We start from the raw sequence: 11,400 nt of genomic DNA, 5'->3' as shown, positions 1-11,400 counted from the left end.
TTCCTTTGCTACCTCCAATTCTTACGCCTCACCAAGTGTGCTCTAGGTACATGGGGGACATTTTTATGGTAGAATCAGAATATTTGAGATGCTTAATAAACTCTTGGTATGCTAGAAGTTGAATGTTTGGTTTGGTTTTGGATTTTGTTGAGGAAACCTAGAGTCAGTGAAGTGTAGAATAGGATAGAAATTAGCTGGAGTCATCCCAAAAGAATTTTTAGATCTGTTCTGTGGAGGCTGGAGGTTTTTATAATCTTGAGGGACTGTTTAGGATCAAGCCTCCAGCAAAAAGTAGTTCTAGGTCCCCTCTCTCCCATCCTCTGCCCAACCTCCCTTGAGCTGCATGTCCCAGCCCTCATCCCAAATGCCCATTGTGTTTTTGCATTACTTCAAAGACCTCCATCTTCTTGAGTCCTTGAGTTTTCATTCTCCCTCAGATCCTTTGCTTCCTGGTCTCCGAGGTGTAAATGTGGCGCTTGATGAGGGAGAAGAGCTCATCACTGATTTCTAAACTCTTTGACTGCTTTTATTTATTTTTTTTTTTTTCAGGTTCAAGTGCTGGATTGTGTCATGTGACCATCCCAAAATTCAGAGCACCCTATGGCCATCTTTGCCCTCTGTCACATAACTTGAAAACTGCCTGATGGCCTTTTTGCAATGGTTCCCTCCAGGAAGCCTTGATCTCAGTGAAGAAGTCCTTTCCTGGCATTCCAGTGCCCCTGTCAGCCCCATACTCCTCAGACACCCTTAACAAACAAAGGCAATCACACACATGGTGTAACAAATACACAAAGTAAATAATAATTACACTAATTATGATCAGAGGGGCACTGGCCAGGTCCACACACATCATGAGGTGGGGGGGGGGGTACTAGTTCCCACTAGGTTGCTGGGCTGTGCCCCCAAGCCTATTTATCCCATGCCTCTTTGGGTTGAGGAGGACCAGGAGAATGAGACTTAAAACTCAGATTTATGTTCATAAGAGAAAGACCCTCCCCCAAAGGTCTTTATTTGGTGGGATTACAGGGGCATATTCTAAGTGTCCCCCAAATCTAATGCCCCAGCTCTCTAGAACTTGTAGAAGGAAGTCACCTGATGCCTCTTGTCCAACCCCCACCCTGTGCCAAGATCAAGAGACACGGGCATTTGGCCTTGGAGGAGGCATCTTCTGATCTTCACTTCTCTGTTCCTCTCCTTCCACCAAGGAAATATGAATGGTGTTGATGGTCAGGTGGGTCTTGGTTTTCCAAGATTGGGGCAGAAGGAAAGATGAAGAACAGGGCCAGAGAGGAGAGGCTGGGGGGTTAGCTTAGCTGCTATGTGGGAGGAGGCGAGTTGAAATGTTTAACAGCCCTTGCCCATTCCTGTACCAAAATAACCTCATCTCACTTCTTCACTATGGGAATGGGAATAAGATGCCAAAACTCACCAACATCACCCTTCCAAGGGTGGCCACATACCTTTTCCCCTTCCACCAGCTGGGCCAGGCGGGAAAGTCATGCTCTTGTGAAGAACCAACCTTGCAGATCAGCTCTCCAACTTGGGCTTTACTTTAGTTCAGCACTGTTTGCATCAGACCCATAACTGCTGGCTCTACTTAGAGTGACAGTTTTGCTGAAGGTTCTTTTCCCCTCCTCTCCTGACATCCTCTAGGCTCTAGTCTGGAACCAAGAGGTCTGGTGGTGAGGTATGGATAGGGTATGGGTCAGGAGATTCTCAACTCCTTGGCTTCAGGCACTGTCCAGCTGGGAGGGAGGCAGAGGGGAACTTGTACTCTGAAGCCTGTGACTCCTCAGCCTCACATCTCTTCACCACTACTCTGGTGCCCTGGTTATCTGTCCCACAGCGAGAGGTATTTTATGTCCATAAAGTGCCCGTGGTAAGTGCTCAGAATTCATCTCTTGGCTGTGGCGGGTGCTGCTATTTCTCATTCCATAGAGGGGAAGAAACCGAGGCACAGTGCGTCCCGAGGAGGGTGGGTCAGGATTGTGGAGGAATGAATAGGCCCAGCTAGTGACTTGGAGTGGCAACCAGTACCTGCCTGCTTCCTAGCTTTCCAAACCAGGGAGTCTCCATCCTTCCTGTCCTCTGCTCTAACTGGCCTTGTCAGATGCTTTCCCCCACTTTATTGTCCCCTCCCTGCTGCCAGGTACTGCTAGGTTCCAAAAATAAAAGATAAAAATAATTATAGACACTCTGCTCCCTTGTTCTCTCTCCTTCCACCCTGAGCTTTGGGGTTGGGGGACTAAAATGTCCCCCCTCCAGAATCCCTTCCACCTTGGTCTGCTGGCTTTCCTCCCTAGCCCAGAGCAGTGATTTGGATTCAAACGCCCTGTAACCTTCAGCCTCCTTACAACTCCTTTCTTGACCTCTCCTAACCCTTCCCAGACCTGGGGACTCTGGGCTCTCTCTATTCTTCTTTTTATTAACCTGAAGACAGAGGCTGGGAGCAGAGGCATTCCACAGGCTCTTTGGTCTCTCTCTTGGCTGGGGGGATTTTGAGCATAAGCAGGCCACACCTTTGCCTAAATAAGTCAGTACAGTGAGGGTAGACCTGAGGGTTAGTTTAGTGGCTCTCATATAGATCCTGGATGTTGAGCGCCCTCCCCCACACCCCCAAGCTTCTAAACCCTAACCTCTCACTGTCTCTGCAATTGCTGGAATTCAGTTCAACCCGTTTGGCTCAGGAAGGTTAAGTAGGGTGATTTGGGGTTGGAAACTTCCATGTGTCAGCCCTCTTGCCCTCTACTCCCGTTCTCAACCCTGGAGGCTTTTAAACAAGTGCTTAAGTAGGTGGGTATTGAGGGAGGACAGGGTTTGGGGAATAAGGGACAAATGGGGCACAGTGGGCAGGGGCCCTTCTATTTCAGTAAAGCCAAATACCAAAAAATGAAAAGTCATAATAAATAAATAAATAAAGTTCCAAAATCCTCACGTTTGCCCCTGCCCTTACTTCCCTTCCCCTAGCCACTGCTGGAGGGAGAAAGGGAAGAAGCTAAGAATGGGTCTGGATTTCCTCTCCTACTGAGAATGGTAGTCAGGGGGGAATCTCCCCAGACCGTACCAAGCCCCTCACCTTGCCACTGGAAGAAAGGAGGCTTGGTGTGGGGCTTTCTCTTAATATTCCATTTCGGTCTCTTCATTGTTTATCTCTGCCTAGTCTCTGTCTCTTCTGCATCTCTATCCCTTTGCCTTCTCGCTGCTGCTTTTTGTTCCTCCGTCTCTATCCCTCTGCTCTACTCTGTCTCTACATCTCTCAGTCTTCTTGCCAAACCTTCTCACCTCAGACCTCACACACTCCCCACCTGACCATGCCCCCTCCTCTTCCCCCTTTCCCTCAAACCCCTCACCCCTCAATCCCCCACCTGCCTCCCTCTGTTGTATTGCACACTGCTTGGGCAGGGAACAAGGTGTGATGTTCATCAGAAGAGGTGGAGGGAGCTTTAGGGCCTGGGGGGAGGGGGTCAAAGCTGGGGGTCTAGGGGTAGGGTCTGTGGGGGGGGGCATCCTCTGTCCCCGACCTTAGGAGCAGCCACAGCGATCCACCACCATGCCAGGGATCTTGCCGTAGATAATTTGCTGCTTGTCATTGAAGTAGAGCATGTTGATTGGGGACATCTTGGTGGGGGTACAGCAGGGCCCAGCAGAGCCTCTTGGATTAGCCTGTTGCACCAAGTGGGTGTGCGGGTACTTTTGCATGAACATGTACTCGCACTGGCCAGAGCAGTAGTTGGCCTTGTAGCGTTTAGGTGCGATGATCCAGTCCCAGCCAAATGCCTCAAAGTCCACTGTGAGGGGATATCGGCAGCAGCGGGACTCACTTGAGTGCTCATCGCAGTCCAGACCCAGGTTCCGCCGAGACCGTTTTGTGTTCTCTAGGACTCGAAGCTCCATGAAAGGATGCTGGGGTGAGGGAGAGAAGAAAGACATGTGAGAGAGCCCTGAAGAGCTCCCACTCCCTGCTCTTTTGTCACCTGCCCCTCAACAGGGGATCGGAACAGAGATTATTGATTTCTCAGCTTCTCCATTGCTCCCATCCCCAAGCCCTGCCTTCTGCCCACTTTTCTTGCCAGCTAGCCATCTCTCCTCAACTCACCTTGCCGAATTCTCCCTCTCCTGGCAACCTGGCCCTCATCCTTAGCTCAAAGTCTTAACAATAGCCCACCTTTGTCTCATGAATTTGTTCACCTTCACCCAAATCCAGTTTTCAGCCGTTACCTGCCTTGGGTCTCTGAAAAGTGATAGCACCCCATTACCACCACCTAACTCTATTGAGTCAGCTCCAGACCCTCAACACAACACCCTTTGCATTCCTGGTCTACCTTTTCCAACATCCCACTTCCTCAGGGCCAGGTTATACATATCTGCCAACGTCTCAGGCTTCCTGCTCACCAGTCCCTCAGCTCCCGGCCCCAGGGAGGTGACAGCCAGGTCTGTGCCACTGGGATCAAAGGCGTTGATCTCGATGCCCCAGTTGCTCTGTGGCTGGCGGAACCAGCTGTGTAGCACTTGCTTGAAGTCGATGCTTTGCCAGTGGCCAGAGCGCGAGTGCAGGTCAATTTTGAGAGAGCGGATACGGATGTGACGCCGGCCTCCGCCCCCTCCCCCTGCTGTCCCTTCCCCAGTTAGGGGTTTCAGTCGCAAGATCTGCAGGTAGACTGTGGCTGGGCGGGGCACAGGCCGTAGATACACCCACAGCTGGGCCTTCAGTACTTTTGTGAACATCACCTTGGGGCTGAAGTGGAAATGGCAGCAGAGAGGGCTGCCATCTGTCTGCACTGCAGGGTCCGCTGATAAGAGAGAAGGGGGCACAGCATCAGCAAAAGGTGTTTGTGGAGGGCGTCAGCAGCCTTGGGGGGTGTCGGCAACTTGGACTCCTCAGCCCGTGTTACCTTTCTCCTCTGCTTTCTTGTTAACTACCATGTCACCGGAGCCTAGAATAGCACCCTGCTCCCCCAGTAGGATGATGGCTCTGTTGGGCCTTACGGGATCTGCACCCCTTCCTTAATCTGTTTGCCCTAATGCACAGGTTCCCCTCTACCAGATAGCCTGCAAAGATAGTTATTAGAGAACTCTTCCACCCTGCTGTCTTCCCTTTCTCCAACTTTGCCCAGCAAATAGGGCTCCAACTTGTTCTGAATCTTTGATGCTCTCCATAGGAGGCAAACCTGCTATCACACCTGCTGTCCTCAGGTTACCTTTCCCCATTTCTGCTCTGTTTTGTCTGGTGGCCAGGTGGAGCCTGGCACAGGCCCCCCAAAACAGATGGCCTCAAAGAATGGATAACCCAAGGTCCAGATAGGGAGCATGGACTAAATTCATTCCTTGAAGTAAATCAGCAGTCAGATCTAGGCTTCTCACATCGTTCCCACCAGAAATAACACACCCAGAAGAATGGTACTACTCAAGCAAGCCCCATGCATCTTGACTCCAACATCCCTTGACCCTGAGAACATGTTCCCTCAGCTGCTTCCTCATCACCATTTTGTTGTCTCCACTTTTTTTTTTTTTTTTTTTTTTGTCTTTTTTGTTGTTGTTGTTGTTGCTATTTCTTGGGCCGCTCCCACGGCATATGGAGGTTCCCAGGCTAGGGGTTGAATTGGAGCTGTAGCCACCAGCCTACGCCAGAGCCACAGCAATGTGGGATCCGAGCCGCGTCTGCAACCTACACCACAGCTCACGGCAACGCCGGATCGTTAACCCACTGAGCAAGGGCAGGGACCGAACCCACAACCTCATGGTTCCTAGTCTGATTCATTAACCACTGCGCCACGACGGGAACTCCCTGTCTCCACTTTTAAGGAAAGGAAAAACTACCTCCATGTATTCTTTCTCCTACTTTCCCAAACCATCAGAAATAATATTCAACACACCAAATCAAATGTAATCAGTCTTCTTTTCTCCCCTGGGCTTCCTTCAGTTTCTCAGTCCAGCGCCAGTAAGCCTTTACAAAGATTTAATATCCCAACTTTACATTTTGGCCCACTGCCCCTTGTTCTGGACCCTACACTGACCCTTCTTGTGTTTAAAGAATGAATTCTCTATCTGCCTCTGCTTCCACTAGAGCTCCTCTCAGTTTCCCTTTCTAATCTCTTATGTCAGTTGAGAATGCCTTAAATCATGTTTCTATTGGACAGGAATATCCATCCCCACTCTAAATATACTCTGAGAGGAAGAATCAGGAACTAGCTCCCAGAGCCATGTAAGGATGATGAGAAAGTTTAGGTCCTTATGTATCACGTCCACGTCTGCATGATCATGGAGAAGTTATCATTTGTTGTCTGCCATCAGCATCCATCCCACACTCCCACCCTAGGAGAAGGAGGATACTTCAAGTGAGATGAGGAGGAAAGTGCCTAGTGATCTTCATATATTCAGGACACGAGACACAAAATTCTTTTGCAGCTTTCCTTCCCTTGGTTCTTCTCCAAGGTCCCAGGGCACTGGTAGTCCTCCCAGGTAATCTCCTGCTGGAGCTGCAGTGATGGTGCAATGGGACAGGGTTTGGGGAGTGGAGATTCAGGGATTAGGAGAGTCCCTGGGGCTGCTGGTGAGATGGAGAGTGACAAGCAGCAACTGAAATAGCATACTAAGCCTAATTTCAGCATAGGGTCTATCTGATTTTCCTGCCTGTCTTCACCATTAGGTACAAATTTCTTTTTTTGTGTTTGTTTTGTCTTTTGTCTTTTTTAGGGCCGCACCCTTGGCATATGGAGATTCCCAGGCTAGGGGTCTAATCAGAGCTGTAGCTGCCGGCCTACCCTACAGCCATAGCACTGTGGGATCCGAGCCACATCTGCAAACTATACCACAGCTCACAGCAATGCCAGATCCTTAACCCACTGAGCAAGGCCAGGGATCAAACCTGCATCCTCATGGATGCTAGTCAGATTCGTTTCCACTGAGCCACGATGGGAACTCCATTAGGTACTAATTTGCATGAGGGTAGACACTGTCCATACTGTTGCCCACAGTACCAGGCAGTGCTCAATAAATCCATGTTGAATGAACTCCCTAAACTCTCGATCTTAAATTATATAGGCAAGTGCCTGAAGTTCTTCTTGGCATCTAAACACTGTTCTTTGACTAAACTGAAGTGGATTTAATCACTGCCTGACTCATTAACCAGTATCTGACCTTACTTTCCAGACTTCTCGGTGATACAGATGGTAATCCTTGCTTCATAGGAGTGCTGAACATTAAATAAAGAATATGAAAATAGTAGTAGTTTCTCAATTGGTTTATTGTTAGTTCTCTAAACTCCAAACACATGTCCCTACCTAAGCTGACCCAAGGCCTAGAAATGGGGGACTGGTCTCCAGGGCCCCATCCCTCTAAGTCTTTGGTTCCTTCAGGCAGAGTTCCCCATCCTCACCACCAGGAATCACCTTACACTTCTCTCCCAGTGGATATGAAGACAGTTGGTACTACAAAGGGACAGGACGGAGACATGTGGAGAAAGAAAAGGGAAAGGAGAAGAAACGTGGGAGAGACTAGAGATAGGAAAATAAGAATAGAGGAATTCCCATCGTGGCACAGGAGAAATGAATCTGACTAGGAACCATGAGCATGCAGGTCCGATCCCTGGCCTTGCTCAGTGGGTTAAGGATCCAGCGTTGCCATGAGCTGTGGTGTAGGTCACAGACGTGGCTCAGATCTGGCATTGCTGTGGCTGTGGTGTAAGCCAGCAGCTGCAGCTCCAATTCAACCCCTAGCCTGGGAACTTCCATATGCTGCAGGTGCAGCTCTAAAAAGAAAAAAGAAAAAAAAAAGAATAGAGAAGAGGCTGTTAGAGATGAAGTCAGGTTAGAAGAGAAATGGAGGAGAGAAGGCAGAGAGGGGAAAATATAGTAGGGGGAGAAGAAATAAGTTTGGGAGCTGGAGAACATTAGGAGAGGAGGAGGGGTGCAAAAGGAGTGAGTGGTGGGTCAAGAAACTGAAAGGAGTGAGGTAGCTAAGCCTATTGGGATAAAGAGAAAGGATAGAAGGATACAGAGCGAGGAACAAAGGAGAAGCAGGTAGAGCCACAAGGGAAACAAGGGGCTTGAGAGAGTCCCCAACACACACATAGGCCCAGCTCCCAAGGGGAGGGGAAAGAGCCACATCTGTGTTGGATTGATCGGGTTGGTGGCAGGCAGCAGGTCAGGTTTAGTAGGCGGCTCTGGTCTGGAGAGAGGTCATTGCACTATTTTCAGCAAAAGCCCAACCCCCTCCCTGCTTACCACCTCCTCCTCCCCCCACCCCCCCCCACCCCCAAACACCAAACACACTTTCCTTACCCAGGCTGGAAGGCCTAGGGGCAGGAGGTTGGGCTGAGAGGGCAGGGGCCTCTTGGTGTAGGGAGGAGAGAGAAACTGAGGGGCTGGGCTTGGCTCCCAGAAGGGCAAGGGGGTTGGGTTCCCAGGAAGAAGGCTGGGGTGGGAGAGCCTGAGAGGGTGGAGAGAACTAGGGCAGGCACAGCAGCCTAGGAGAGGTGGGGGCTGGGGTCCAGGGTTGAGGGCTGGGGGAGGGGAGGAAGGGGGAGGGGAGCGGAGGCCATCTCTGCTGACAAACACCTCCCCCGATTAGCAGAGCACAAGTCTCTTATTAAAGCGGGTCCCTGGGGATTAGACTATAAAAGTCTCTTTTTCCTTTTCCCCTCTCTCCCTCCCCTCCCCTGGCTCCCCCTCCCTCTCTTAAGAGCTCAGCTTGGCTCTTAAAGGGGACGTACAATACCTGGCTGGAGACCCAGTTCCCTAGTTATCTAAGTCCTGGGGCAGCAGGAGGGTAGACGCTGGGGTAGAACCCCACCTGCTGATCCTTCCCCCTCCTCCCCATCCCTAGTGTAACTTGCAGTCCCCAAACTGTGCATGCAGCATCTGTTTACTTCCTGCATCCCCATTACCAGGGCTAATTCCAGGCTCAGGCCAACTGGTTAAGGGATGCTAAGGATAGAATGGGCAGGGAAAGTCCACAGCTCCATCACTCATTCTGGAAATTCTCACACACTATACCACATAGACCAGAGTATCCTTTCCTTCTGTACCCTTCATCTTCTTCCAGCAAACTCTTCTTCAGAATTCCTCTACCACTCTCTGGTTTCTAAGTTTGTTAGAATCCCCACCTCCGACCCCTGCCCTCAGTCAATCTCAGACTAACCCTAGCTTCTATGAGGCAGAAGCCTCAAGAAGCAAAAGGAGACTGGGGAACTCACCACCAGATCCCAGGCCTTCCCACCCCCCACCCCAGGTTAATTTCCTAGTCCTTTGGTGTTCTATTCTTTGCAGCCCTGACCAAGTACTGTGGAGTTAGGATCGCAGAAAAATTGGTGGCAGTGTGAGGCACTCAGCCCCCCACATGCACACCTGGGTTCCCAAGCCTCTCCCTTGGGGGTGGGCCACTAGGACTCCCCTCATCCCCGGGTTTTTATGACCCATCTGCCAATAAACCAGTCTCCCCCTCTTCTCTTCAGAGCCATAAAACCAAACAGTTGGGGTGGGGGGGTTTGGCTTTGCCAAACCACTGGGGAATAAGAGGGCCTGGTTCCCTGGTTGTTGGAGGTGGTGGGGGGAAGACTTCAGTGGGGGAGGGGAAAAGGGAGTCATCTGATCTTAGGGAGAGCTAGGAGTTGGGGGGGGGCAGTGTTGGCCTGGATTTTCCAGGCCATAAAATTTCAAAGCAGCTCAAGTCTATTAACATGTTCATCTTCCGTTTGGCCAGGGGCTAGGACTCCTGGGTTCCCCCCTCCCTCCCATCTATTTCTTTCTTTTTCTTGCTAGGTCTTTCTCCCTCTCCTCAAGTCTCATTGAGGGTTGGGGCAAGTGAATATGGAATACAACCAACATAGAGGTCTGAGCTGCCCAACGGGTGCCCTTAGCCCCAGTGCAATGAAGTTGAGTTCTCTGAGCTCGGTCAGTACCGAGAAGGCACAGCTTTCACCCGCCCCTTGAGAGTCCGAAGGGTCCCAGGTGGAATGGGTGCCAGGGCTGCCGGGAGAGATACAGGGCTCTGGTATCTCTTTCCTAGGATTAGGAGAGGAGCTCTCGGTTCTTCGCAGCCCGGGGGGCGCGTTGCAAAGCCCAAGGTGGTAGAGGTGGAGAGTTGGTGCCACTGGGAGGCGGAGAGCACCGCAGCCTGGCTGGGACTGCCTGGGTCCCGAAGCCTCCCGATTCTATTTTTCAGCCTCTCTACCACGGCCTTTCGGCATCGAGTTTCTGCCCCTTCCCCTACAGGCGGACCCCGGCTTTCCCAGTATCCCCCCAAGCCGGGATCTTTTTCGCACATCCCGGCTCGGAGGTGCTATCTCGCAACGCTTTCCTTTTGCCCCCTCACCTCCGGGGACCAAAAGTGCACAGAACTCCGCAGCCCATCTCTACAGCTCGAAAAACTTGTGGAACAGCCCCCCGGCCCCCAATCCGTCAAGTTTTCTCAGAAAAGGCTTTCCGGCCGGAGTAACCCGGAACGCCCCGCTTCGAGCGGCAGGCGCTCACTTTCCCGGAGCGGGAGCGGGAGCCAGCACCCCACCGCTCTTGCCCCGCGGTCCACTTACTCTCCTGGGCCATGCTAATGACAGTCTCGGTGGTGGCGTGGTACTCGTCCTCCTCCAGGAAGTCCTCGGGCTGCAGCGCGTCGCCCTGGAAGTCGTGCAGGTCCAGGATCTGCTGCAGCGGAGGCGCCTTGGGAAGCAGCTGCTTCACCACCTCGCGGCTGATGTTGGGCGCCTCCTTGAGCCGCAGTTTGCTCAAGATCTGCGACTTGATGCTCTCCAGGCGCAGCTCACGGCTATGCTGCCGCCACAAGCACACGGGGCAGCCGTCGGGCTCGGGCGCCACGGACGCGGCCGGCCGGCTCGAGCGCTCCCCCCCGGCCCCCGCCGCCGCCGCCGCCGCCGCCGCCGCCGCGGGGCCCTCGGCCGCCTCCCCCCGGGGCCGCAGCTCCAGGGCGAGGAGCAGGAAGCCCAGCAGCAGCGGGGCCGCGAGCACCATGCTGGAGGGGAGGGGAGGGAGGACTGGGGGGCGGGGACGCCGGAGTCCCGAGGGGAGGGGGCGGAGGGAGGAGGGAGGGAGGAGGAGGGGGTCCGGGCGGCGCGGGATTGGGGGCTGCCCGGCCGAGGGGGGGCCGGGGGGGCCGGGGGCGGCGGGCGCGCGGGCGGGGCGGGCGGGCGGCCGGGGCGGGCGGCTGGGGGGGCCCGAGCCCGGGCCAGGCCCTTTATAGCCCCGGCCCCCGTGTCGTCAGCGGCCGCGATTGGCTGCGGAGCCAACAAAAGAGGCAGCGCTGTCATCCGAGGCGAGAGAGGGAGCCGGAGAGAGCCGAGGAAAAGAGAGAGAGGGAGGGAGCAAGGGCCCAGAGAGATGGAGAGACAGAGATATAGGGGTGGGGAAGAGGAAGGGAGAGATGGAGAAAGTCAGAATCGGAGACAGA

General features: G+C 52.8%; 2 protein-coding genes across 6 annotated transcripts in view; one reads left to right on the top strand and one right to left on the bottom strand.

Moving 5' to 3' along the window:
* Positions 1-2,934, top strand: part of SARNP (SAP domain containing ribonucleoprotein) — a 63,103-nt gene extending 60,169 nt beyond the window's left edge. For all 5 annotated transcript variants that reach the window (XR_014803372.1, XR_014803376.1, XR_014803369.1 and 2 more), the window contains one exon: positions 550-2,934. The gene's annotated coding sequence lies outside the window, so the exon portion shown is untranslated. The remainder of the gene's footprint in view (positions 1-549) is intronic.
* A 393-nt stretch (positions 2,935-3,327) lies between these two features.
* On the bottom strand, positions 3,328-10,964 carry GDF11 (growth differentiation factor 11). Its single transcript, NM_001244310.1, is given in 3 exon segments — positions 3,328-3,903; positions 4,393-4,790; positions 10,529-10,964. Coding segments are annotated over 3 exon segments (1,215 nt in total). The 3' UTR covers positions 3,328-3,522.
* Positions 10,965-11,400: the final 436 nt, after the last annotated feature.

Source organism: Sus scrofa, chromosome 5 (assembly GCF_054392235.1).
Source record: "Sus scrofa isolate SSC_HxYL_T2T_F1_AM1 chromosome 5, Sscrofa_HxYL_maternal_Yorkshire_Landrace_v2.0, whole genome shotgun sequence".
Lineage (NCBI taxonomy): Eukaryota > Metazoa > Chordata > Mammalia > Artiodactyla > Suidae > Sus > Sus scrofa.
Note: the sequence above shows the minus strand (reverse complement) of the source record. Positions and strands in the feature narration are given on the sequence as shown.